The sequence below is a fragment of the Homarus americanus genome, unplaced genomic scaffold (genome assembly GCF_018991925.1).
Source record: "Homarus americanus isolate GMGI-L3 unplaced genomic scaffold, GMGI_Hamer_2.0 scaffold74, whole genome shotgun sequence".
In the NCBI taxonomy this organism is placed as follows: domain Eukaryota; kingdom Metazoa; phylum Arthropoda; class Malacostraca; order Decapoda; family Nephropidae; genus Homarus; species Homarus americanus.
Window position 1 is genome coordinate 4,278,572 of NW_024716951.1, and position 27,490 is coordinate 4,306,061.

General features: G+C 39.5%; 1 protein-coding gene across 3 annotated transcripts; it reads right to left on the minus strand.

Moving 5' to 3' along the window:
• Nucleotides 1-71: 71 nt before the first annotated feature.
• LOC121858672 (4-trimethylaminobutyraldehyde dehydrogenase-like) lies at nt 72-21,030 on the minus strand. 3 transcript variants are annotated; one of them, XM_042355240.1, is made up of 14 exons: nt 20,934-21,030; nt 20,595-20,743; nt 18,766-18,885; nt 16,810-16,920; nt 16,241-16,324; nt 16,004-16,103; nt 14,832-14,944; nt 14,572-14,703; nt 4,722-4,808; nt 4,347-4,487; nt 3,573-3,761; nt 2,949-3,056; nt 2,607-2,725; nt 72-1,337 (listed from the first exon to the last, which is right to left on the minus strand). In XM_042355240.1, exons 1-14 carry the CDS (start codon nt 20,998-21,000, stop codon nt 1,118-1,120), a joined length of 1,740 nt encoding a protein of 579 aa, XP_042211174.1. In that variant the 5' UTR covers nt 21,001-21,030; the 3' UTR covers nt 72-1,117. The 3 variants fall into 3 exon arrangements, with proteins under 3 accessions (XP_042211174.1, XP_042211175.1, XP_042211176.1); XM_042355241.1 differs by lacking the exons at nt 20,595-20,743; nt 20,934-21,030 and adding an exon at nt 20,411-20,544; XM_042355242.1 differs by lacking the exons at nt 20,595-20,743; nt 20,934-21,030 and adding an exon at nt 20,307-20,325.
• Nucleotides 21,031-27,490: the final 6,460 nt, after the last annotated feature.

Consider the following 27,490-nt stretch of genomic DNA (forward strand, 5'->3'; position numbering starts at 1 on the left):
TCATAAAATAAGGTAAGTGTTATGATTAATAGTCTTTTGCTTAATACTAGAGGACTAAATTATAAATTATATTCCTGTAAAACACTTTAATAATTAGCAAAATATAAAATATATACCTGTAGTAACAAACACGTGACATTCACACTTAACCATCACATTTGAATCTATTTTTCAATTTTGTTTAACAGCACAGCATGGTTCCTATTTACAGTTACTTACACTTCACTCCCAGTTTTGAATTGCTATTTTATTCCTATTATAATAGAGTATAAGGAAAAATTTACCATTAAAATTATTTATAATGTTAGGTCAACTGAAACTGAATTCATCCACATATCTTTTCAAGTGTCCTTGATAAACTACAGTACTGTACAGTACTAGTTTAGTAAACTTGTACAACTATTGTATGTATCCCTGCAATACAAGCACCATCCCCTGGTTTAATATATATCCTATCAGAGCTTAAATTTATCCAAATTCACTAAAATGGAGACCATGAGAGTCCTGACTGCTGAGGTTACACTGCACTTTCAAATATTAAAATTTATGTAAGTTTACTACTACTGTACAGCTCTGAGATGATAATAGTCCAGCCAGATATGCTAAAATACTCGTATTTAAACAAAGAAATACCCATAACCCCTCTTGAGTAGTGCTACTGTACCAGTACAATGTTAGTCAATGGTATTACAATTCCTACCATACATGTTAACATCAAAATCTAATATGCGGGGTGATTAAATTGTTTTTAACATGTAAAAATGTCATCCAATCAGTACCATGAGATGTGCCTTATGGGTCTGGAGGCAACACTTAACCATTATCATACATGCATTAATATCAGTGGATCGCAAATAGAGACTGTATGAAACATTGTTTACACCACAAAAAATGTTTAAAGGCAATTGAAAATAAAAAGTAAAACCCCACACATTATAAATGTTAATTTTTTTTTAGTCACCTTGTATAGTTATGTACTGTACCAGTAAATAAAAACTATTAGTTGCTGGTAGAGTACCCCCCAAAATAAAGGAAATATGTCAATACCTTTGAACTTATATACATATTTGAATACTATCAAAATGTGACTGATAGAAGTAATAATTACAAAGTGACCTTAATCCTGGTAGAGGGGGCCACAGTCAACGTCTCCCATCTCCACATACACGGTGCGCGTCTGTGTGAAATAATCCACCACAGTGAGACCATTTTCTCGACCTATTCCACTGTGTTTGTAACCGCCAAATGGAATCTCGGTTGGATATAAATTGAACGTGTTAATCCAGACCATTCCAGCTTCTATGGCATTGGCCACTCGATGACCACGTTGGATATCTCTGTAAACATTGAAATTCTATAAGTTAAAAATCATCCATAAAAAATTAAGGACAGACTGAGAGAACTTGGGAAACAACCAAGATAATAAAAACCAAAGAGGATGAATGGTACAGATCATACTGCCATCCTCTACATCAGCGGTTCCAAACCTCAGGTTGCGACCCAAATCAAGGTCGCGGGGTTTCCTCAGTAGGGTCGCGAAGGGCCCGCAGACAATTTAAAAAATATAGTACCAATCATAAACAAATTTTTGCCGAACATTCAACCTACAGTATATAATATATTATATGTCTTAGGATCACGACACCGTATTTCTGGGAAATTTAGGGTAGCAGCCAAAAAAGGTTGGGAACCACTGTTCTACATAAACAGTATAACCAAATACCATTCATTAACCCCTGCAAGTGCTGTTTAATTTAGTGAGACTATTACTCAAGTAAATGGTACAATTTCTGTCCCATTGAGTGGCATAAATGTGTAAGTAAGAAGCATTTGAGGAGGAAGGCAATGGAAGCCTCCCTCCCTCATCACTCCCGACTATAAACGCACAAGTTTGTCTTTCAATGGAGTGAGAATCATTGTTTACTTTATGATAGTTTCAACAAATAAAAAAAAGTACTTGCAAGGAACACTGAGCACATATAAGTAAATTTTTGAGCATTCTGTAAAAGGTCAATGATCACATACTGTATGTATATTATGTATGCTGGATTATATATTAAGTATGTATATTATGTATGTGCTCCATTTGTATTATTTATTCAGCCTAGCTAGCAGCGTGTGGCAATGTTATTACCATATCCCACATGCTTAATTAATGTGCCTGGCGACGTATGGAAGCTGCTAATGTATCACTTGCCATACGTCGTCTATAGCAGTTGACCAGGAGCCTAGCTGAGGAGTGCTACCCCCCCCTCTGTGTACATACTCTTATCCAGTAAACCGAACCTACAAAACTATACAGGTGTTTGTGTTCTCTCCTGTATATGGAACTTATTACCCAGAACACCTAACACATACCGTAAGTACAATTCCATCCACAATTTGAATAAGAAACCTGCAAGCATGTTGTACAAACTGTATCTTAAACTAAGAATTTATTGTGCTTGCACAATATGTTTACACACAGATACTAATGAACAAATAAAGACCTGGAAAAATGTGTATCATTTAGTGTCGTCATTTCAGGCTGACAAAAATGTTAGTTATGGAGAAAACAAAATAATAGTACTATGATATTGTACTGTATATGAAAATAATCTGCTTACTTAGTAAAAACTGCTCCTGCCAAGCCAAAGTCTGTGTCATTGGCACGCTTAACAACCTCCTCCTCCGAGTCAAACTCCAGCACTGATGCAACAGAACCAAACACTTCTTCCTTCACAACCTGTTTAATATAAAATACTGTATACTGTACAATGGATTATATCACACAATCAGCATGCATTATTAACGTACACCCAAAAGTGTGACTTATATATAACGTTGTACTGGTAAAAATACGTATCAGCATTTATAACCAACTAGAATTCAGTATGCATTTCCATAAACCGCTACCTTGTTTATTGATGGAAAAAACAGACAAAGGAACATAAGAAATAATGTTGCACCTTCATGTGGTCTTGACAGTTCCCTATCACTGATGGTGAGAGGTACCAGCCACCAGCCAGCTTTCCTTGTTGCATCACACGTTCTCCTCCGCACAATATTGTTGCGCCCTGTGAGGCAACAGCCGCCATAAGAAAAATATAGCATTAGCGATTTTAAGAAACAAGACTAATTTATAATTAAATAATGAAGGAGTACAAATATCTCAAAGTACTTGCCCATGTCATCAATTTGCATAAGCAACTTACAGGGTGAATTTAGTATGAACTGTATACACTGAAGCATTGTAAATCAATCTAGGTACTTGTCAACATAACAGAGATATACCCGGTAAGTGCCCAAGTGGCTAACAGGGTGATCAGCAGTGAAGAGGATAAAATAAAGTAAAGATACACCTTGTATACTGGATATGCATATAGAGAATGTAAGCATGGTTGTGTGAACATGTCTTTCTTCTGTCTGTCTTTTTCTATTGCTTTCTAGACATAATGTTTGAGGGTTAACCTATCACCAACCTGTGGACTAACTGGGTTTATGAAAGAGTAGACAGTGAAGGGCTGAAGGCCATAGATAAAGCACCGTACATCATAAATACAGACAACAATTCAGTCTATAGTTTCACTAACCTCTTTTCTAGCTGAGGCAATATAACTCAGAACCTTCTTGGCATGATCTTCATGAATAGTTGCCCCAACGGTAGTATCCTCAGCGAATGGATCACCAATTTTCAGTTTTTCAGTTGCACCTACTAACTGCTTGATAAATTCACTTGCAATACTCCGGTGAACAAACACCCTCGTCCCATTGGAACAAACCTAAATTTAAAAATTTTGTTCAGGTGAGGAAATTCATAAATTTCACATCCAGTATTTTTTCTTTCATCAAGTAAGTACCTGTATAAGAGTTAGAGGATTAACCATTAAAATGCCATTTCATAACTGTGTTAGGACTGAGCAACTTTGTATTATGATCATTTCTAGTGGTCAAAGTCCAGGCTCTGGGGGCCCCAACTTATGACTGGAATAAATTTAATAATTAGATCAGCCTTCCCCTTCATCCTTGACTCCCTGTGGATGGCTGCAAGGAAGGTACTGTACACAGCAAAATGGCTTGTGAGAGATGCTCTGATCCATTCATTTACTGATGTGGATTATAAAGCAATCCATCTGGATCAATCACTCTCAATCCATCAAACATCAGCACCCTAAATGGAAGGAAAATGAGTTGCCTCATCACAACTTGGTAAAAACAACATTTCAGGATCAATCCTCAACTTATACATTAACTCAGGATTTAACAACTCATAATATCAAAACCAACTATAAATGTTAAGGCAATAAAGAATACAGTACCAATATAAAAATTTTCCTAAAAGAAAATCCCACTTCACAGTTGCTTACCTGACCCTGAGAGAGGAAGTTCGCCATCAGTGTAGCCTTGACAGCATTCTTCATGTCTGCATCCTCAAAGATAATTATTGGTGATTTACCTCCAAGCTCCAGTGTCACTGATTTAATACCTTTAGCACCAGCTGCCATCACCTTCAAATAATCATATAGAGTAATTCCTGTACCTTTCCCAATGTTACATCATGAAATACCCTTCCACACCAACCCTCCCTTACCCTTCCACTCCACCCCTCCCTCCCCGAGACTACTGGTAACAATACATAGCAAGAACTAATATGTATAATATATATGAGATACAATAATCTTCTCTACAATACCAAAATACAGTAAGAAGCCTGAAAGATTTATCTGTTCCACAACGGTTACCTTCGTGCCAGTTGAGACAGATCCAGTAAATGAGAGCTTGGCAACGTCTGGATGCTCACATAACTTGGCTCCAGCCTCTCCCTCTCCCTGTGAATTATATAAAACTGTTTTAGTGAATAACATGATCATCCCATGTCAAATAAAGTACAATGGTCCCTTGGTTAACGAGCGCCTCGGTTAACGAGATTTCGGTTGACGAGTTACCTTCCATAAGATTCTTAATTTCGGTTAACGAGCAATCCCTCGATTAACGAGTTTCTTACGAGCCGACCTCCACATGTTTTAGCTTGCATTTGGCGGTCCACCAGCTGTAGTATTAGTCCGCCAATACAGTAATCGGTTCTAGGGCTTAAATTCCTTACCCTTTTAGTAAATATCAAGAAGTTTATACTATTCAATAATTTTAAAAGTTTAATACAGTCAACCCTCACTTTACGCGGTTAATTCAACCCACAGGGTACCGCGGAAAGTGAGAAACGCGTAAAGTGAACAACATAACATATGGGATTAATTGAAATAGAGACCGGGCCGACCCCCAAACTCCACTTTTTGACGACACACAACTATGTTGTAGTAAAAATATTATCTTAACTTTATGATGGTATGCACACACAATTAATAATTAAGAGAAATATCAATAATATTAGTTTTTTTAACACTTACATTAGTAGAAAAGATGGCTGGGCACACGGGGATGGGGGGTTGGTTCCGAGGCAGAGGGCAGATTATTGGCCCTCACCTGTATCACTTGTATCACTATCCGCCACAGAGGCTTTCAGGGCCTCTTTGTCAAACCCCTCAAAGTCCATATAAGTCCATATCCTCACTATAATTATCACTATCACTGACTTGGGCCGGCTGTGGTGGGTGGTGGGTGAAGAGCTCGGTAATGTTTTGATGACTGGGCGACCGTGTGGCACCCTGCTCGCACCACTTACACAACATGGCGGGAGAGATGGCAGGAGGTTTGGATCCGAAAATGGCGCGGCTCGCCAGCCGCTCTCCGCGTAAAGGGGTACACTCACCGCGGAATGTGAGCATTCCTGTTTCGGCAGGTACCGCGTAAACGTGGAAACGCGGAATGTGGGACCGCGTAAAGCGAGGGTTGATTGTATTAAATTTTTTAGTCATTTTAACAATTATTGACCATAATTGAAGGTAGGGTCACTAGTTTGTGGCATGCCATCCAGCCTGCCAACACAGCATACAGGTGTCAGTCTTTGTGTCGTTTCAGTGGAGGTAACATCTTGCTTGAGACTCTCCAACTAAATGCTTTTTTTCTGTTTCCAAGCAAATTATTGGTCGTTTTGAAATTTATTTTACATATTGACAATATATAATGCAGTGCAGTGTTGATTTAAAGAAAATAATCTTGAATTACACCAAGAGAACTAAAATTTTATAGGTGAAATGGCGCCATGGGGTGACTTCTCTTCCACCCCAATGCCTTCTCTTCTCCCTTCTCTTCCACCCCCATTCTAATTCCCATCATCATCCAGGAGCCTTCTACATATACACCTCAAAGTAAGTGTAGTTTTCTACATTTTTTGTTGAATTTAGGCAATTTTCGGTGAGCTGGAACCAATTACCCAAAAACCCATTGAAACAATGGTTTCGGTTAACGAGTTTTTCGGTTAACGAGCAACCTTCTAGAACGGATTGTGCTCGTTAACCGAGGGACCACTGTACTGTAATATCTCCGTTAGCCGGAATCCCTCTTAACAGTAGTGTTCTGATCTCACTAGGGGAAAGGTCACGGCAGCTTTGCTCCGCTCCCGGGGATAATTACCAGATATGGCTAGTGCTGCTTGTAAACAGGGTTATGCCCTTCTGTGGGCCGAGTCAGAGAGTACCAAGTGTTAACACTCATAGGAGCGTTATTGGTTTGTTGCTGGAGAAATAAACCCTCAATGTTGACGCATACCATATAATTCGGTCAAAACCTGTTAAAGAACATTTCTCATATAACAAATGCTGTTATCTCAGGACACATAGTATGAATAATACAATCAATATACAGTACATAGCCTGTTAACATCTTAAATATAACTCACATGTTATAACTATTGATACAGGAGACAATTGGTATAATATGATCAAATTACAGTACACAAATATACTTATTAAAGTTATTTAGAGTTTCTTAGCAGATTCTAATACTTCACGATCACTCACGTTTTAGGGTCTAGTGGTCTGAACCAACGTGTTGTCTGTCCTGTAGAAATCAGTAGCCTACCCTCGAGGGCAATCTCAGCCCGGAGGCGAGGGCCATATGTTTTCGTATTGAAACACCTCAGCAGATTGGTCAGCAAATTCGTTGTCAACACTATATCTCTTATCTCACCCCCTCTCTCTCTCTCTCTCTCTCTCGCCTAGTTTATCTTATTATTGTTATCCCTCTCTTTCTCTCTCTCTTCTAGCTTATCTTACTGTGGCAGTAACACCAAGGAAAAAACCTGAAATTAGAGTTAGAAAACTTGAAATTAAAGGAAGAGATAGCAAGGATGAAGGAAGAAACGAGACAAGGAAAGCCGGTGAATGACGATAACTCTGGGGAATGGAAGGTTGTGAGGAGAGGGACGACCAAACTGGTGGTGAAGAAACACACCAAGGATACGACAACAACGACTACAACAGCTAAGTGTACCAACTCGTTCAGTCCCTTGATAGACGAATTGGATGTTAGTACAGTCAGGGACAGGGCTGACAAGGAAGGTATAAAAACTTTAATTGTTGGTGACTCACAGGTAAGGTACTTGGACAGAGCCTTTTGTGGTAAAAATAAAAATAGGATGAAGGTGTGTTTGCCAGGGGCTGGGGTGGGGGATATTGTTGACAGGATGGACAATATCTTGTCTGGTAATGGGAACAAACCCATTATCTGCCTCAGTGCAGGAGGCAATGATATTGGCCGGTGTAGGAGTGAAGAGCTTCTTGATAAGTTCAAGACAGCTATAGATCGTATTAGGACTAAGGGAGGTATCCCTATCATCTGTGGTGTCCTGCCTAGAAGGAGAGTTAGCAATGAATGGTTGTCAAGGGCAGTTGGTGTCAACGGCCGTCTTGACGGATATTGCAAGTCAATATCAGTCCCATTCATTGACAACTGGGACAACTTCTACGGCAGAAGGGAACTTTATGCTAGGGATGGGGTACACCTGTCTCGGGATGGGGTGGCAACCCTGGCTGGGTCTCTAGTGGGGGCAGTTCAAAAGATATCGAAGTCTTTAAACTGTTAGGGGAACATATGGGCACAGGGGTGGAGGAGACTGCAGTGGGAGCGGGTAAACAAAGTGAAAGATTACAGGAAAATAGTGTTAGGAATGATGACAAAACTAAATTAGACAGGGAGTTTAAACCTAAATGCGGTAAAGGGAGGACTCAGAAAAAGACTAACTTAAATGTCTACTATGTGAAAAGAAGTATGAGAAACAAATTGGATGATATTAGGGCCTTGGTATGTACCGAAAAAATCGATATAATAGCATTCACTGAAATATGGATCAACCTAGACTCAGGTGAGTTACCTGTCGAATACCAAATTTCGGATTACAAATTGTTTCATACCGATAGGCCGTCCAGGAAAGGAGGCGGAGTAGCCATCTATGTCAGGGATACTCTGAAATGCGAAATAAATAAGGAATAAAAACTGAGCGGAATACAGAAACAATTTGGATAGAATTAATCGACGGTAGGGAAAAATTAATCATAGGAGTAATATATAGACCTCCCAATCTTGATGGAGTTAATGAGCGACTTATCTGGGATGAAATGCGCAGGGCTTCCATACACAACAAAGTCTGTATAGTAGGCGATTTTAACCTTGGCCAAATAGATTGGAATGACCTTACGGGTAACTCAGTATCAGAGGATTTCCTCGAAACGATCCAGGACCGTTTCCTAAGTCAATATATAACCGAACCCACCCGGGGTAATAATATACTCGATTTAGTTCTGTCGAACAGAGAAAACCTCATTAGCAATGTCGAGGTAGGGAACGAACTTGCAAACAGTGATCACAAAGAAATTTGATTCCAGTTAGATTTTCAGGTCAGACGTAAAGGGAATTCCATTAAAGTCCCAGATTTCAGAAGGGCAGACTTTGATAGTTTAAAGAGGCAGCTGAGAGATGGGGTGTCGCGCTTGGGTGTGAGCCTGACAGATGACACCGACCTGATAACGAGATCTGAGATTGCCGAGTTCCACAACAATTTAAATCATGAGTTACTTAATGCACAAAGGCAGAACATACCATACAAAAAACTCAGATCAGACAACAACGACCCTAAATGGATAAATAATTATTTAAAGAACATTATTGGCCAAAGGAAGGCTATAGGTAGAAGGATAAATCGTGGCAAAATTTACCTCCGGGAGTATTATAAGGTATTGGCCGGTAGGGTTAAGAACGAGATAAGAAAAGCGAAGAGGAATTATGAACTGAAGATAGCAGGGGAGGCGAAAACAAACCCCAAAGGATTCTACCAAATGTATCAAACTAAAACACGAGATAAGATTGGACCAATACGTTCAGATACCGGCGAGCTAACTGATAGCGACGGAGAAATGAGCAATAATCTGAATAAATATTTTTCAACAGTTTTCACCACCGAAAATTTAAACATGATACCCGAGACACCGACTTTATTCAGAGATGGTGAAGAAAACAAATTAAGCGAGATAGTAGTGACTAGTAACAATGTTAATAAGCAAATGACAAACTGAAGCCTAATAAGTCACCTGGTCCCGATGAGATATTTGTCAGAGTATTAAAGGAATGTAAGGAAGAGCTTAGTATGCCCTTAGCAAAGTTGTTTAACATGTCATTAAAAACAGGTGTAGTACCAGAATCCTGGAGGATAGCGAATGTAATACCGATTTTCAAGAAGGAGGATAGGTCACTATCCTCTAACTACCGCCCAATCAGTCTAACATCAATAGTAGGTAAATTACTAGAATCAATTATTTCAAACTCTATTTGAAACCACCACGAGAAGCACAAGTTGATCAATGATTCCCAACATGGCTTCACAAGCGGGCATTCATGTCTAACTAATCTATTAACATTCATTTCATCAGTTTTCGAATCGGTGGACGAGGGGCACAATTATGATGTGGTATATCTCGACTTTAGCAAAGCCTTCGACAGAGTCCCCCACGAAAGACTAATTAGAAGGGTAGAAGCGCATGGCATCAAAGGTAATATCCTTAAATGGATTAGGGCGTGGTTACGGGACAGGAAACAGCGAATGAGCATAAACGGCACTAAATCGCATTGGAGCAACGTCACTAGTGGAGTTCCCCAAGGCTCAGTACTTGGACCATTATTATTTATTATATACATAAAGGACATAGATATCGGCATAGACAGCAACATAAGTAAATTTGTTGATGACATTAAAATAGGACATGCAATTAAATCTGACGAGGACTCAGCAAAACTTCAGGAAGATCTAAACAAATTTTTCGAATGGTAGGAAAAATGGCAGATGAAATTCAATGTGAACAAATGTAAAGTACACAGTATAGGAGATGTAAACAGGGAAACCAGTTACCAGATGAACAACGATGCCATTGAGGAATCCGACTGCGAGAGAGAGATTTAGGAGTAATGATAAGTAGGAATCTTAAGCCAACTAAACAATGTGTTTTTGCTCGTAACAAGGCTAATAAAGTACTTGGGTTCATACAAAGGAGTGTTAGTTACAAGACTAGCGAGGTCATCTTAAAATTATATCTAGCGCTTGTGAGACCTCACCTGGATTACGCAGTTCAGTTCTGGTCACCGTATTACAGAATGGATATAGAATCCTTGGAAAGAATCCAGAGGAGAATGACAAGACTAATCCCAGGCATTAGGAACCTTGAATACAGAGACAGGTTAAAGCATCTTAATTTGCACTCCCTCGAGAGACGTAGAGTGAGGGGCGACATGATAGAGGTGTATAAATGGAAGTCAGGGTTAAACAAAGGGGACATTACAAAGGTACTCAAACTATCCAACCAGGAGCGAACTCGTAACAATGGTTTTAAATTAGACAAATTTAGATTTCGGCGTGAAATAGGTAAACACTGGTTTGGAAACAGAGTAGTGGATGAATGGAACAAGTTACCAAATATCATCATTAACTCGAATACGCTGGATAGCTTCAAACATAGGTTGGATGCTTATATGAGCAATAGGGGTTGGGTATAAACGGGACTGCCCAGTATGGGTCAATAGGCCCGCTGCAGTTTCCTCCATTCTTATGTTCTTATGTTAACCAGAACTCTCTGACTCCCTGGATGTACCCAAGAATGTCTGATAGTTTTCAAGTTGCCGGCACTTTTGCGGTTGGGATAGGGAGCCATTCGTTCTAGAGACGGTAATTTCCTTTACCGGTATTGTAAATATGTGTGAGTGTAGACACACACACACAAAACACATACAAATAAATAATAATTGGAAAATCCTCTCACAAATAATCAAACAAATTTATTTTAAAATGTGACAGTCTACCCTCAAGTCCGGGCTTTATTACCTTATTAATAAAGCACGGACTTGAGGGTAAACTGTCACATTTTTAATAAATTTGTTTCTGATTATATTATTTGTGAGATCATATTCCCATTATTATTTATTTGTTTGTGTTTTGTGTGTGTGTGTGACACACACACACACACATATACAGCTAGACCCCGACTTACGACGGGGTTAGGGACCCAAATCCAGGTCGTAAGTCCGACATGGTCGTAAGTTCGACATAGATAAAAAAAAAATTCAAAAAAAAAAAAATCTACAATGAAATACAGTACACTAAACGTAAAAAATAATGAGGAATGGATACAGTACAGTAAAAGTAATAAATAATGAGGAATGGATACAGTGTGACTGAGCACTTACCTTAAATGTAGTCAGCTGAATGCACACAGAGCCCCCATAATTTTCTATTTACAGGATACATGGAGACTATATTAATTGGAAGAAGCAGAAGAGGAGACAGGGCTGGGTGGGTCATCAATGTCGCTTTCTTCAGACAGGTTTATGTACAGGGGTAACTTGCTGGTTGAAGGTATTGGATCATCTTGAGGGAGTGAAGAGGCAGCACTGGTGGGGCGTGAGGAGACAGCACTGGGGGACTTCTTGAAATAGATGTCCAATTTAGACTGCACAGTTTGCTTTTTCTTTTCATTATAAATTTCTCTGCAGCAAGCAAGTACACCTTGGATCATTCTGTCAACTTTGGCATAACGCTCATAATTTTGATCCATGTCATCAAACATTTGCATTCCTTTATTAATTGTAGCAAATGCCTCTGCCATATGTTTCACTGAAAACTTTTTGGGGGTGCAGGCTCTTCTTCTACATTTTGTCTCTCTTCTTCCTCTGCAATTTTCTGTGCATCTAGTTCAATAAGATCCTCGTTACTGAGCTCTTCTGCTACACTTTCAACCAACTGTCCAACATCTTCAGTATCAATTTCTAACTCCAGCTGTTTACCTAACTCCACTATCTTGTTACTAATATCCAAAATAACTTCATTTTCATTAAATCCTTTGAAACTGTGCACACATCTTTTCAGGATTTTCTTCCATATTCCATTCATGCAATGTTTTGTAACCTGATCCCATGCTGTACTAATGTTCTTTATACATGACAAAATGTTGTACTCCTTCCAAAACTGTCTGAGCGTTTTCTCACCTTCAGTAGCAGCAACAGCCTGAGCGAAGGTCGTGCGTAAATAATACACTTTAAAGGCAGCAATAGCACCTTGATCCATGGGTTGGATGATAGAGGTAGTGTGAGGTGGAATGTACACTACCTTAACATCAGGGTGCATGTCGTCCAGGTGTGGTGGGTGTCCCGGAGCATTATCCAAAATCAGTAAAATCTTGAATGGAATCCTTTGTTGCAGACAATACTCCTTGGCTCGTGGAATGAAACAAGTTATGAACCAATCCTCAAACAGTACTAGGGTCATCCAGGCTCCCTTGTTACTGCGATAAAACACTGGCAGTGTGTGCTTGCTGACATGTTTAAAAGCCCTGGGGTTCTCTGAATGATAGATCATGAAGGGCTTTAGCTTGAAACCAGCAACATTCCCCCCCAACAGAAGTGTAATTCTGTCCTTGAATGCCTTGAATCCGGGCATTGTTTTTGCCTCTTTGTGGATGTATGTCCGCTCAGGCATGCGTTTCCACAATAATCCAGTCTCATCCACATTGAATATTTGCTCAGGCAAATAATTCCCTTCCACAATCACATCACCTAACTCCTCCTTAAAAGCGTTGGCAGCACCAACATCGGCACCAGCTGCCTCTCCACTCACCTTAACATTGTGTAGACTGTAGCGTTTTTTAAATCTATCAAACCACCCATGACTTCTTGTAAAGGTTTGATCACAGTCATCTCCTGCCTGCTCCTTCAGGCTTTGGAACAGGCTTCTTGCTTTAGCCTGTATGGTTAGAACGCTTAAGGGTACACGCTTCTGTATCTGGTCTTCTATCCATATCACCAATAATTTTTCCATATCGTGGATAGGACCTTGTCTTTTCTTTGATATTATAGTTCCCTTTATAGGTGTTGTTCCTTTCACTACTTCACGAATACGTTCCTTGTCCTTCAGAATAGTGAATATAGTCGAGTGTGAGAAACCTAAGTCGCGTGAGATTGTTGCTACTGTTTTTCCATTCTCATACTGTGTTATTATCTTCAGTTTCATCTCAAAAGTAATTGCCTGTCTCCTTTTCCTTGGAGCACCACCAGCACTCTCACTTTTATGCTTTCCAGTCATTATAAAGTCAATTAAATACGATAATAACGAAAGTTCACAGCGCGATCAGTATAGGATACGATAGCCAAACACAAACAAAGCGCTCCACTGAGTGAGTGTACCCACGAGGCGACCCAAGACACCCCTCCCTCTCGCCCGGGACGGAAACGTTTTGATATAGAAAATGCGCGCGTCATTTGAAAAAAATTTTGGTCACGACGGTCGCAGTCATATGTCCCGTATGGACGTACGGTCAAAGCAGGTCGTAAGTACCAATGGATCTAAGTCCACATAGTCGTAAGTCGGGGTCTAGCTGTATACAGTACACTACATGTAAAATAAATAAGTGTCCTAAGGACAAACACATAAAGGGAATATACATTTCTTTGTACACAAGTAAAAATGTACCCCCCCCACCCCCCGTCTGCAAATGTTATTTGCGGATTTGGCGATTCGCAGCCATTTTAAGAACCTAACCCCGAATTTGGGGGCCCCCCTGTAACTGAAAAATTTCAGGGATGGAGGATATTTCTCTGGCTTTTACATCATTCTGGAAAATTCCAAGAAAATTCCAGTACCTGGAAAAATTCTAGGGATGAGGGATTTCTTTCCGAGTTCGAGAGATGATGTAATCCGCAATTTCTGTTACTTCCAGGAAAATTTTTCTGTTACCTGGAAAATTCTGGGGATGAGGGATTTTTTCCGGCTTTGAGAGAGCCGTCTCGTTACACGGAAATCTCCCATTCCGGGAAGTGCTCCGGCTAAGAGAAATATCACTCATAAGTTTACCGACACCTACTGTACTGTATTATAGATTTATCAACTCAACACACCACTCCACTGGGTCCTTTTGTTGTATTGTTTTCATTTAATTCCTTTCACACTAACACCCCACAATTTTACCAAGCTGCAATGTGGAAAATCTGTTGCTACCTGCCACTTTTGTATAAATTTCCATACAAGGAAATACCTTTACAACACTTCAACAACAGTCCTCTATGTGTAACTGCAAGTGAGGCAGAAGTACACATGTACAGTATGCCACCCATATTAATCCAATATGAATACTTTAACAAGATACAGAAATACTGACTCACTTGAATAACATTGAAGACTCCAGGTGGCACACCAGCTTGGGTGAGAACTTCACTGAGGGTTACAGCTGTGATTGGCGTGAACTGGGAGGGTTTGTACACAAATGTATTACCACAGGCCAGAGCTGGAGCTGCCTATGAATGGAATAGAATTTAACTTGAAAATATCTGTTACAATACTTTACTGTTAAGATACTGTATTTGTGAGTGACTCATTTCCATAATATAATGTAGAGTCACAGTGTACAGATGTAAATGTTTACCTTCCACACACATGTCTGCATTGGGAAGTTCCACGCTCCAATGCCTCCAATTACTCCAAGTGGTTCTCGCTGTACCATGGCAAAGGAACCTCCATTCAGAGGGACGTATTGGCCTATAATAAAAAATAACCATATAAACAAACATTGCGTTACATGACCCTGGGCCAGGATTTTCAAAGATTCATCTATTCGTGAAAAAAAAGAAAAAAGGCCCCATCCACTCAGATGACATTACTACTGTCCAGGATATTTGCCTGATGAGTAGACAACCTCTTTACATGTTATTATAATACCCGGTATATCATATTTTTATCATTTCACCAATTACCAGCTTACTAGTCATTTAGGCAGTTGATCTAACCAGAGTTTGTACAGGAGGGAACTGGAGTGCCTGGAGGAAACTAGTGATGTTTGAGCCAAGCGGGACTTGAACCCCTGACATATTGGTGAGATACGTGAGTTACTGCTGTAATGTACTATCAACACCCAAATGATCTAGTCCGTGTATTTTAGGCTTGTGCACTGTATCACCTGATCGATAACCTGCATCCTCTACTACACAGTCAGCTCTACAAAGATTAAGTACCTAATGTACTAAAGAAGTGGACAGAAAAGGATAAGAAATTCTGAGAAAAAAGCAAGTGGGTAGAGAAAGTAAATAGGAATACTGAAAAATGAAGGATATTAGCCAAGTGCGAGAGTGTGGGAGTGCGGTGGTAGAGTAGGTGTTAGAGTATAAGGGAGGAGTGGAAACTGTCAACAGGAAAAAGGGAGCATCATTGACTTTCCCTAAGGTAGTCATTTCCACAAGTGACCTAATGGCAGTGTAACAACAACACAAGACATATTTAAAATACAGTATCAGGAAAATCTCAATGATAACCAGAGAAATATTTACAATAAGATAAAAGCAAAATACAATATTGTACAGTACTAATAAGAGGTATAAACCAGTTCTGAATGTGTAATACTATTGTAAAAAATAAAGAGTGCAGTAAAATAATGAAGGAGCTGATAGTACTGTACACCCACCAAACAAAATGTAATAATAGACAAATCAATTAAGAAAAATCCCGTAGTTTATGTTCTGAGGATTAAAATAAATGACAGCCATTTTGTTAACACACAAGTGCTGATATATATAATAAAGTAGTAAATGTTTAACATCATACCAACAATAGCAGGAGCCAGGCCACCATAATATTCCAAAGCATCAGCACATGATGCTATGTCTACCCGTGCCTCCCATATGGGCTTCCCAGTGTCACGTACCTTGGAGGTAAAAACAGGCATTGTAACCAAGAGATATATTGTGTGCGAACATGTTAAACAATAGCTCAGTCATGAAATTAACCCAAAGCAGAGTGCATTCTTTACTTACCAACAACTGCCAACAACACCAAACTTACCTCCAAGCTTGAAATATTTTCTAAATTTTCTCTGATGATGCGCCCAGCTTCTAACAGCTTCTGACCACGTTCTCGACCAGACAACTGTGGCAAAAACAGAAAAACCAATAGAATTCACTTATTTATGGGGCTAATGATAAAGTGAAGAGATTCTTAACATTTGTATAAGATGCAAGAATGAATAAGTATAGAGGAATGAGGTTCTACAAGATATACCAATGTTCAGAGACTAAATTAAGATACTGTATTAACATTACAATCAACGTTTGACATAATTGTGAAGGTTTCAAAACAAACTTTTCAGTAATTATTTTTGGGCTGTCATGAACAATACAAGGACATAACTGACATTATCATATGATAGAGGATGGAAGTCAAATATACTATAGATAGCAGACTGGAGGAAATATATCAAATATGACCATATGACCAGATGGCTCACAATAGAAGCTCACTTGAATCACCTGCTACCATACACAGAGTCATTAGTACATTATCGAGGTTTAGCTACACTTGTAATACACTCAATGTTATTTATAAGATATGCAGAAACAATTCTGAAAACTTACTTTACTCCACGTGGAAAAGACGTTTTTGGCACTGGCAACTGCACGGTCCACCTCAGTGGGCCCTGATATAGGTACCTCACACATCACCTGCCCTGTTGCTGGCTCTGTTACCTAAAAAAATTACCAACATTGCAAGACCATTTACAAATTGGAATTTCTCAGGAGATATATGCTGTACTACTTTTAAACTCCTATACAGAAAAGAGAAGTAATGAACACTGGAACAAAATCTGAGGACACAAAATGAAAATGTAATATCTACCAAACTGTAGCTAATATATAAATGCTCTACAATATCTAACTGCTGAACTACAATGATATTGTTTCAGCATAATTAACTTTGTATGCCAATATTTGACCCTTGGGATAAGCTTGTAATTGAAAAGCTGATAACAGCTGCTAAGAACATTCACTAATACTATTACTAATCTTTATAGCCTCATGATTTTTGTTTTTATAGAAATCTTTGCTATCAAGTAAACTAAGTGGAACATCTGCTATCACGTTAAAAGTATTTTGTCAGGGTTATTTAACGGTAAACCATAAGCACCTATGGGTTAAAAATCAACAATCTCACTCTGATGTTGCAACCATTTCTCAGTTTCAAGTAAAGTTGTTTCCAATGCCTCCTAAGGTGCCTTTTATGACACTTAACAATTCTAACAAGTATGTGAGAGTACAGGGGGTCCCCGGGTTATGAACGGGTTCTGCTCCCGAGGACGTTCTTGAGTCGGATTTGCACGTAAGTTGGAACACATGCTATGTACATACTATACTTACAGAACAATGTTTAAAATCCCACTAAGTCCTTAAATACAATAAAAAATCACTTAATTTAAGAGAAAAGAAGAAATAGAATGACAAAATACAGTAAATGAAAGTAAAAAAAAATAAGTCATCAGGTAAACAGAATACAGTAAACCCTCGATAACTCGGCATGGATACGGTCTCGAAATGTATTGGTATAACTCGGGAAATGCCGAGATACATAAAATTATCTGGGAAAATCTTGGCATATCTGGCCACCTGCATCATCTACCATGCCTCTGTGTCACCTACTATAATGCTTCATTCTTCACTTGCAGTGCTGGTAAGTGTTACTTTTTTATATTTAGTAACTACATGTCAACATACTATATGGGTTGATAATTTTTATTGTTGCATTTTTGTAAAAGCGGGGAAGTGCCTCGATAAGTCGGAATTTGGGATAACTCGGCAAGGACAGAGCCCCATATGTGCCGAGTTATCGAGGGTTTACTGTACTGTAAATTTCAAGTTTAACCCCGTTCGTATCGGCGGACATTCATAAGTCGGGACCCCTCGTAGTATGTTATGATATGTTAACTGAAAACCATCAGGTAAAGAAAATTCATGAACTAAACACTGAAGGATTTTATAGTAAACGGTGTTCAAGATGCAATGATGTGCACCAGGCGTCCCTCCTTCTTTGTCCTCCCACACAACTGAATGTAGAACGCTAGGGCCAGGGACGTTTGGTTGGGCAAGGGTGGTTAGGACCTGACCTCTCTTTCTTTCTTTCTTTCTTTCTTTCTTTTTTTTTTACGGGGATTGGCCCACCCGGGCACAGGTCACTGACCTGCATCGGGGCCTGGGGGGCGAAAATGTAATGATGATGATGATGATGATGATGATGATAATAAAGAACCATAACGAAATGCAAAAAAGAAAAAAAAAAGTGAGAAACAATATATGTATGTTGTGTTGTCAATAGTAAGAGAAACAATTGAGACCCTGTAATTGTGTGTAAATGAGGCAGAAGTCAGATCAGCAACCTGGGACTTGGTCACAATTTTCGTGATGCCATATGGCAGCAGGGTCTACCATTAGACAATACATTATGCTTCCAATATCTTCCCAGGCAGTAGTACCTCCCTGTTTGGTAGCTGCCTACTACCTAACTGTGTCCCAAAAGTCCCTTCACCCCTATAACCTTACCTTCATAAAACCCAAAGAATCAATAGGGTCACACCGCTTGCCAGCCACATAATTCCAAGGACCTGTGACTGTTAAGGTGATGCCACGACAAAAGACTCGACAACTGAGACCGCTCGCCATCTGGGTAAGAAAGAAGAATGACACTGCTCAATGAACAGATATAAAGTGATAATATACATAAACCAACAACCAGTTACTTTGACTACACGTTTATGATGCTCTACAACCATGAGTATCACTTATTAAAATTATAGTCATATTAGTTCTATATAGGATTGATCTACACAACTACATGCTTTCACATCTACATTAATACAATCTATTTCCTCTCCTTACTCAGTTCCCATTTCTGTTTAATGTATATTTCTAACCAGTCTCCCATTATGACAGATTCCTTATTCTGAAAACTCACATGTTTGGAAGACAGTACAGTATAGTGCAATTATTAACACACTTATTACAGAGAAGAGATTACACAGCTGGTTTGCAATTAAGTGATCTTTTTTTTCTTCAACAGATCTTTCCCCCAACATCTCCTTGAAGACAGGATTTTACTCCTTGGTATATAATAGGTTAGGTTAGGTAGGTTAGGTTAGGCTAGGCTAGGGTCGGTTAAGTTGCAAACTCTTATATTAAATAGCCTAGCTACGTACTTCTCCATTATATCCCCCAAATATTTTAAGAACAAAGCTTAATTTTTTTTCACTTAACCTAACCAAACCTACTTTTTTACTTTTATCCTCTTCACCACTGACTGGCTCGTTAGCCACTTGGGCGATCGGTCATGTCTCTGTTACGCACTGTTGGCAAGTACTGGGCATGCACTGGCTCCTGGATGTACCTGAACCTGCTCCAGTGTTGGTCAAGTCTGGTCTTGAAAGAGATCACACTCGGTGCCGTCACAACACTCTGGCAGGTTGTTCCAAGAGGTCATAACTCACACTAATCTAACTAACCAGAACTAACCAAACTAAACCTTAAGTAAACTAACCTAGTTTTACTTTGGTTATTTTTTGCAGAGGTATAATGGACAAGTACCCTCGTCTACACAAGCTCATTCATACTACACAAATGCGCTGCAACGTAAAAAATAGAGTAAATTTGTATTTTTAACCAATATGGCTCTCAAGTTGAGCATTGACCATTGGAAATACACATTGCTCAACTCAAAAACCAACCTAACCTAGAATGAATACCTTAATTAGCAGTGGATCTCAACAGGCTGGTAGAGGGTTGCATATTGGTTGAAAATGCAACAATATCAAATTTATATATCTATATCCTTTAATTTTTACACATTCCTTTACAACAATTCATTAGTACAGTACTGTATTCTGAAATAAAATTGGTATTATTTTAGTTTTGGTCATCTGGGGAATCGGTTAGGTTGGTTAGGTTAGTTTGGATATCTAAATACAGGGATGACCTAAAACCAGACTCACAGAATCACACATATAAGTCACAAGTTTAAAAAGAATTCCTAGACTGCACAGGTAACACCAAAACTCACACCTGTTTACTTTATAATTAAGCCCTATTACCTGGTTGTCAATCTAATATTTCCAATTCAAACAACTACATGCACAATATAATACACGTTTATGTATCAAATTCTACAAAAACATGATAACACCAGTCACTGTACCTCGTAGAATTTATGTAACTTCAGCATTTGAGACTTTGGACTCAACGCTGTACCCGGGTGTCTGAGGCAGCCAGTGTGCCACATCCCATGTCGCCAAAAACTCCCACAAATCCTACAAAATTACCACAAAAATTTTCCTGTTTGACAAAGAGAATATTTATGATTTTAATGGATAAATATTCACCACCGGAGGGTATCTAGAAGAAGTCATGTTTTTCTTGTGTTTCTTTCCATCATTGTGGCCAATAATAGATCTCAAGTGAGCCTTCAGTGTTGTTCCACAAACTCTGCACCGTGCTTGGGTCTTGTCCCCCTCTACAGGCTGTAGCCATCCTGCCAATGGTGTTGTCAAGAATTACCAGAGTTAAACTTTTATTGATAGTATCAGGTTTTTAATACAGAAGGCTTTGACTTTTTATTTTATTTTAGTGTATCACGTTTTACTCTGAAATTAAGATTTTTTTTGCATGACATCGCATCTTTATTAAATTATAATATGACAATTATAGCCTTATTCATATACCTTTGAACCTGTTGTCTTTCTCCCAGATTGTACGGTACCTCTGATTGTATTTCTTTCCTTCACTCATGTTCACAGCTTCACTGACACTTGAAGGCAGCTGTGTTTTGGTACGGGTTGTATAGTAGAGAAACGAGAGCTACCTTAACTTATTTCCGTGGAAGACTGAGGTGAGTGAGGTCACCAGCCCTCAGATATGGGACGGTACTCTTTATTGATTGAAACAATTAGTGAATCACCCATTAAGCATTAAGGTTGATCGCAGGGTGACCGTAAGGAGTTAGTGAATCAAACCCCAAATGAGGATGCAGTATGAAGTTTTGAGAAAAATCCCACAAAACTTCCATAGAAAAGTCCCATGAAGTGGTTATGGTAACACTGCGAGCCTATACAACTTTTATAAACTATAATTTTATCAAAGTTAGGATCTGATATCTTTAAACGAGAAAGATTTAAAACATTTTTTAGTTTGAACATTTCATAAATTAAACAGAAAGCTGTTTTTGTCAATATAGCCATTTTAATGACTACTAAAGGTAACTTTCCCACGATCAGTTGTTCTTTATCAGTTGACCCTAATTATGATGATTTCATTTAATATATTTATTCTGTTTTTAATTCATAATTTCACCACTTATTGTTACTTGTGAAATAATTTAAAACTATTCTCTTTCATTATATGCTTTTATCAGATTGACAAATGCTATAAAGTTTAGTGTGCTGAAAAATAAGGAATGGTTTGTGATAACAGGTACAACCCAGCCAGGTGTTGCTAAGGTATGTTCTCTCCCTCGGGGTACTCCAACAGCCACGCCACTGGGAAAGGTATATCCAGTGATACTACCAATTACAACATCACAAAATATTTTTGAGTATGGGAAATTTACAAAAGTGTTAGCAGTTTGTAAGTTTGAATACAAGTTCACCGAGTAAGTAACTTACGAGGAGTTTACCTGTGCAAAAAAAATCTCGATATTTCAAAGAAAACGAAAATTAATTCATATTTTAAAGGTAAACGTCTATAGAACAATATGCCAGAGAACGTTGTATTGTCACCGGGTGTGAGCTCATTCTCAGACTTGGCCAACACTGGTGCAGGTACAGATACATTCTGGAACCAGTACATGTCCAGTACTTGTCAACAGTGTGTATTATTATTATAAAAGAGATTATTCTGCTATTACGTAGATATTATTAAATTTTGATGAATGCCTCGTCAAAGAATGTCTTCAGTTGAGCGCTGCTGAACATAATCCTAACAAAATACATATTTTACATCGTTTTAGAAAGCATTTTTTTTTTTTTACAGTATTAGTTTGACTGGTTCTTACTTGATAATCTGAAGTCTTCCAGTGAAGTGACTTGCTGGGACTGCTGTGTTATATATGACCTGACAATCTGACCCATGACGCCAACACTAGCGACATTATTGTATCAACCCTTGTGACCCGAAGTAGGATGACCCCGACGCCACCAGCTGTTACATCTCAGAGGAGCGGATTGGTTGGTAAGTGTTGACTCTGACCTCACTGGAAGGCCTCACTCAGGGAAATAAAGGGGATGTCGGGCCCGGCAAGACCTTGATCAATCTCTTTGATGATGATGACCTGTGCTGACAAATGTTGCTGACACGTGATAAAGCTGACCCATTTGAACAACTCGGGTACCCACAGTTTAAGAACCACTGGATAGAAATAGTCCTGACAGTATGGTTGAAGCCACAAGAGCGAGAAGGAAGACCTTGACAAGAGCTAGATGGGCTCCGTAGATGAATCAGTCATGTCTTGCTGTGTCACTTTACATAATGCCTGAAGAAGAATTACGGATCATGAACAACTGGAGTCGACTATGGGTGGTAAGATTCACGTTGTACATAGTGTGTGTAAACTGACGATACACACACACACACACACACCCCGTTTCCTCGTATACATGTTTCACACAGGTCATGTATAATGCACAACCTGGGTGAACTATACATAGCAGTCTCCTTGCATCATATACGACCGTCTCACTCACCATGTATAGTGTATGCGGATGAAATAATTCACCAGACGACGAAGAGTAGTGATAATAGAGCAGTCAACAGTGAACAAGTTACAATGTGATCAGATATCCTTATTCACTAGGATATTATTTCACGACATAGGGAATACACATATGAATGACGGCCTACTGGTGTTGTCCTTGGTACTGTCTGGGGTTGACTGTGTTCCTGCAATGTCTATGTATATTATTTTGTATACTTGCTCACTTTCTCCATCCCTCTCTCACTTCCTCCATCCCTCCGTCATATTCACTTTCTTATCCCTCCGTCACTTTCTCCATCCCTATACTTTCTGCTCACTTTCTCCATCCCTCTCTCACTTCCTCCATCCCTCCGTCACTTTCTCTATCCCCCCTCACTTTCTCTATCCTTTCCTCCATCTGTCACACTGATAGAACCACCACTGCCTCCCTACAGTACATCCCTTCCGTCCACCCTATGATCCACTCTCCCTTCCACCCACCTACCCACCCACCCTTCCCGCCCACATATCAAAATCCCACTCTGTTTCCTTCCCCTCCACCCACTCACCTACCCTCAACCCCTCTCTTTCTCTCTCTCTCCCTCCTCCCTCTCCACGGCACTGCCTACCATTCATTCAGACAATACCAATTGGGTCTAGTCAATACTCACCAATGACTCGTATTGTGTTGCACGATGAAAGAGTTGCAAGGGGCTTGTGTTTCATATCCTCCGGGACGACTATACGCTTTTGAATCTTATTTCTGATCCGTATTGCACGTATTTCTGCTCTCAGTTAATAGTAGGAGTTATCCCTGAATAAGAGAAAATATATAATACGTGGTTGTTAATGGTGAAGTTATTATTGTTATGGAGTAAATATTTTTGTTTTCTTAATGGTGTTAGTTATTTTATTGTTGTTATTGTAAGTGTTGTCTCTCTTCTTCTTCTTCTTCTTACTGTTGTGAGTAGCATTGTTACTACACCACCACCACTCCTCCACCACCACTCCTCCACCACTACTCCTCCACCACCACTCCTCCACCACCACTACTCCTCCACCACTTCTCCACCACTACACCTCCACTACACCTCCACCACTACACCTCCACCACTACACCACCACTATACCTCCACACCTTCGTCATTAAAAACGTGGAAGGTAGGCGGCCTGGCTGGCAAGTACAAACACTTATCAGTAATGGTCCAAACACTCAAACACACTCCTCAGGGGCTGTCTCGATGATGGGGGGGGTTGAAGGAAGGGTGAAGGACAGGTTACCTCAACGATGGGGGAGAGAGAAAGGGGGCATGAGAAGGGAAGGGGGAAGGGAGAATGAGAGAGGTGTGAGGAGGAGGAAGAGGAGCTAAAAGGTGAGGAGTGGGTAGGGACGAAGGTGATACAGAAGGGAGAAAGTAGAGGAGGCAGTAGCATGGAGGAGAGAGGGAGGAAGAGAGGAGGGACAGGAAGGGGGGGATGGGGTGACGGGGTAGGAGTACAGGAAGAGAGATGTAGTGATAGAGAGATAGAAGAAAGGGTAGAAGAGAGGAGAGGGTAGAAGATTGGCGATGTGAGAGATGAGGTGAAAGATGGAAACGTGAATAGGGGGAAGTGAGAGGCGTCAGGTTAGGTTAGGTAAGGTAATTATTTTTAAAGGAGCAAAAAAAAAAATAGTCTTGCCCACAACAATATCTACCTTGAACTTATTCCAATTCATATCCTTTATATCAGACAGGAGGAGGAAGATAAGTGTCTCAGTGGCACTTCTTTTATAAACTCTCAAGTGTTCAGTTGTAATAGTAAGCACACTTGGTATTATTCTGCCTAAGAGGACGAGGTTTCCTTTGAGGTGTGGCTGTGATGACTCGTGTAAACAAAGACGAGTATACTTGTTGTTGTGATGCTGCCCTCCCCACCCCCTCTCGTGTGTGTGTGTGTGTGTGTGTGTGTGTGTGTGTGTGTGTGTGTGTGTGATGTCACTGATAGCTCGGAAAGGTGTCTAGTAAAAAGTGAAGTGTTATGGAATGTTTTGAGTTTCAAAATCTACAGAAATGTGAGATAGCCAAGTCACTAACTTATCAATAGTTCCCCTCTTCCAGAACAGTTTCTTAATCAACACGACAGGTAAAATATGGTGAGTTGTTTTGGGGTCAGATTTACCCCTTGTTGGTGAAATCGAGGCATGTCTTCCCGAGTTTTAGAGGGATATAAGTAGTAATTCTCAGTAACGCTCAGTCCCAATGGTAATCTTCACGGACTTCCTCGTTTCTGGTGTGTGTTTGAGGTTGGTGGCAGCGTCTTTATCTCGACTTCCCTTCACAACGTCAAGTTCCTCTCGTCATAGAAAGAATTTTTTTTAATACTATAAAAAAAAAATCTTACCTGATACTTAGTTTTATCTGGGTTTGTTTTCGTAGTTATGATTTTTTTTTATTTATTTTTTTACTGAGTCGAGGTAATGTAAACATGCCTCTCCGCTGTAAAGAAATCATCATAACATTATCATTTACCATTAAATCTTCGACGCCACTTATCCAATCTTTTTTCTCTCTCTCATTCTCTCTATCTCCCTCTCTCTCTTTCTCTCTTATTGCTTCGTCTCAACATATATATTTTTTTCCTTCACTCGTACACTTTATTCTTCTTAGCCTTACTTCTTTCTTCTCTTTCTTTTTCTTATTATTATCACTACGGATTGCATGATTTGGTTAGGTTAGGTTAGGTTAGGTTAGGTTAGGTTAGGTCAGGTTAGGATAGGTTAGGTCAGGTCAGGTTAGTTTAGTATAGGCTAGGTTAGGTCTTATTATTATTATCATCTTCACTCTGAACTTCTTATACCAAACAATCTTCGCGATGGTACAAAGAACTCAAGGGCGAGCAATCAGGGCAGAGGAAGGGTGAGAGAGGAAGGGAGAGAGGAAGAAGGAAGGGAAGAAGAGCAGGATAGGGAGGGAGGGAGAGAAGAAGAGCAGGGAAGAGGAGAAGTGGGGGTAGAGAAAGAGAGAGGTGGGGGGGAAGGGGTGGAAGGGGTGGTGTGATCCGGGCAATGACAAGAGGTGTGATAAATTACACAGTCTGGGCCGATGATGAGTAATAAATGTTATCCTCGGAGAATTTCTATTGGAGGAGCACTAGGAGGGTATCGTACGCACCTTCTTCAGCTTGGCATTGTTTTGATCGTCGTACGCCAGACCATCATGTTGTTATACTCTACTTGGTATGTAATTTCATGTTGTGTGAATGTGTGTGTGTGTGTGTGGGGGAGGGGGGGGGTCGTACTATTTGTCTGACTTTACCGTATGTACATTGACAACATACATACATACATACATACATACATACATACATACATGCATACATACATACAGAGACAGACAGACAGACAGACTCAGACAAACCAAAAACTCAACATCTCGTTTTTTTCTCAACATTCTTCCCTCCTCTTTATCGGCAGCTCCTAGCATTTCTCCCCATCCTTCTTCTCTTTATATTAATGTTATTCTGGTGCTGGGCCTGCCAGTGACACTCAGCACAGCGGGAGGTGAAAGCATCGCTCACACTATAAATTATGATCCAGGAATCCCTGCTTGGCAACTCTCTCCTCCCATGACGTGCATTGTTGCCATCAAGGTGGCCTGAATTTAATTGCCTATTCTTTAATATTTTCTGATGAGATTATGTTTGTTTTGACCCAATAACACCCGATTATTGTCCTGCCACAGTGACGGTTTGGACTAAATCTGTAGATCTTTCATATTGTGAAAAAATAATCTGTGTTATTTGGTGCTAAAAATCTGATAAAGATTCAACAGCATGACTGGTGTGTTGCCACCAGGGTGGTCTGATATTCTTGAAATGTTATGATGTTACATGAAGTTATCTCGTTATAAAATGTGTTATATTGTTACTAAACTTATTATCTTGTTATAATATGTGTTATGCTGCTATCAAACCTATTTTGGTCTTAATCAATGTTATGCCACAAGGAGGAATTGAACTAAGTTAAAAGTCATAACAAAAATCACTAAATTATTTTGCAAAACAGATATCGACAACCATAGGCTATTACTTATTATCGTGTTGAGGGATCACTTGGCTAAATGAAACAGGTCTCCCGAGATATGAGTATGACTGCTTCGGGATTAATTACTTTATTGAATATGTAAGTAGATAGCAGTAATGTCAATGAGGTTAATATTAATGGTTGTGAGATATATTTGGGTATTTTTACGACTCGTTTAGTATGACTTTAGTAAACTAATTCCTGGCTAATTCCTGGAACCATCCTTTGCTTCACAGGGTAAAAGGTCAGTCACTGCTTCAATAATCAACGTTGACCACAGGCTAAGCAAGGGATGCCAGAGGTGACATATTCGCTAAGTTTGGAGGTCAAAGGTCGCGGGTCACAGTTCAAGTGGGATCCAGTGCTAGTAAGATTCTACCTAACCTGTCTATTAGGGTTGGGTCTTATTTTAAGATATGTTATTATTAGGTCATGGCTCCTAATGGGTCAGTTAGTTTACCTTAATTTGGGGTTAATTAGCCTTTGGG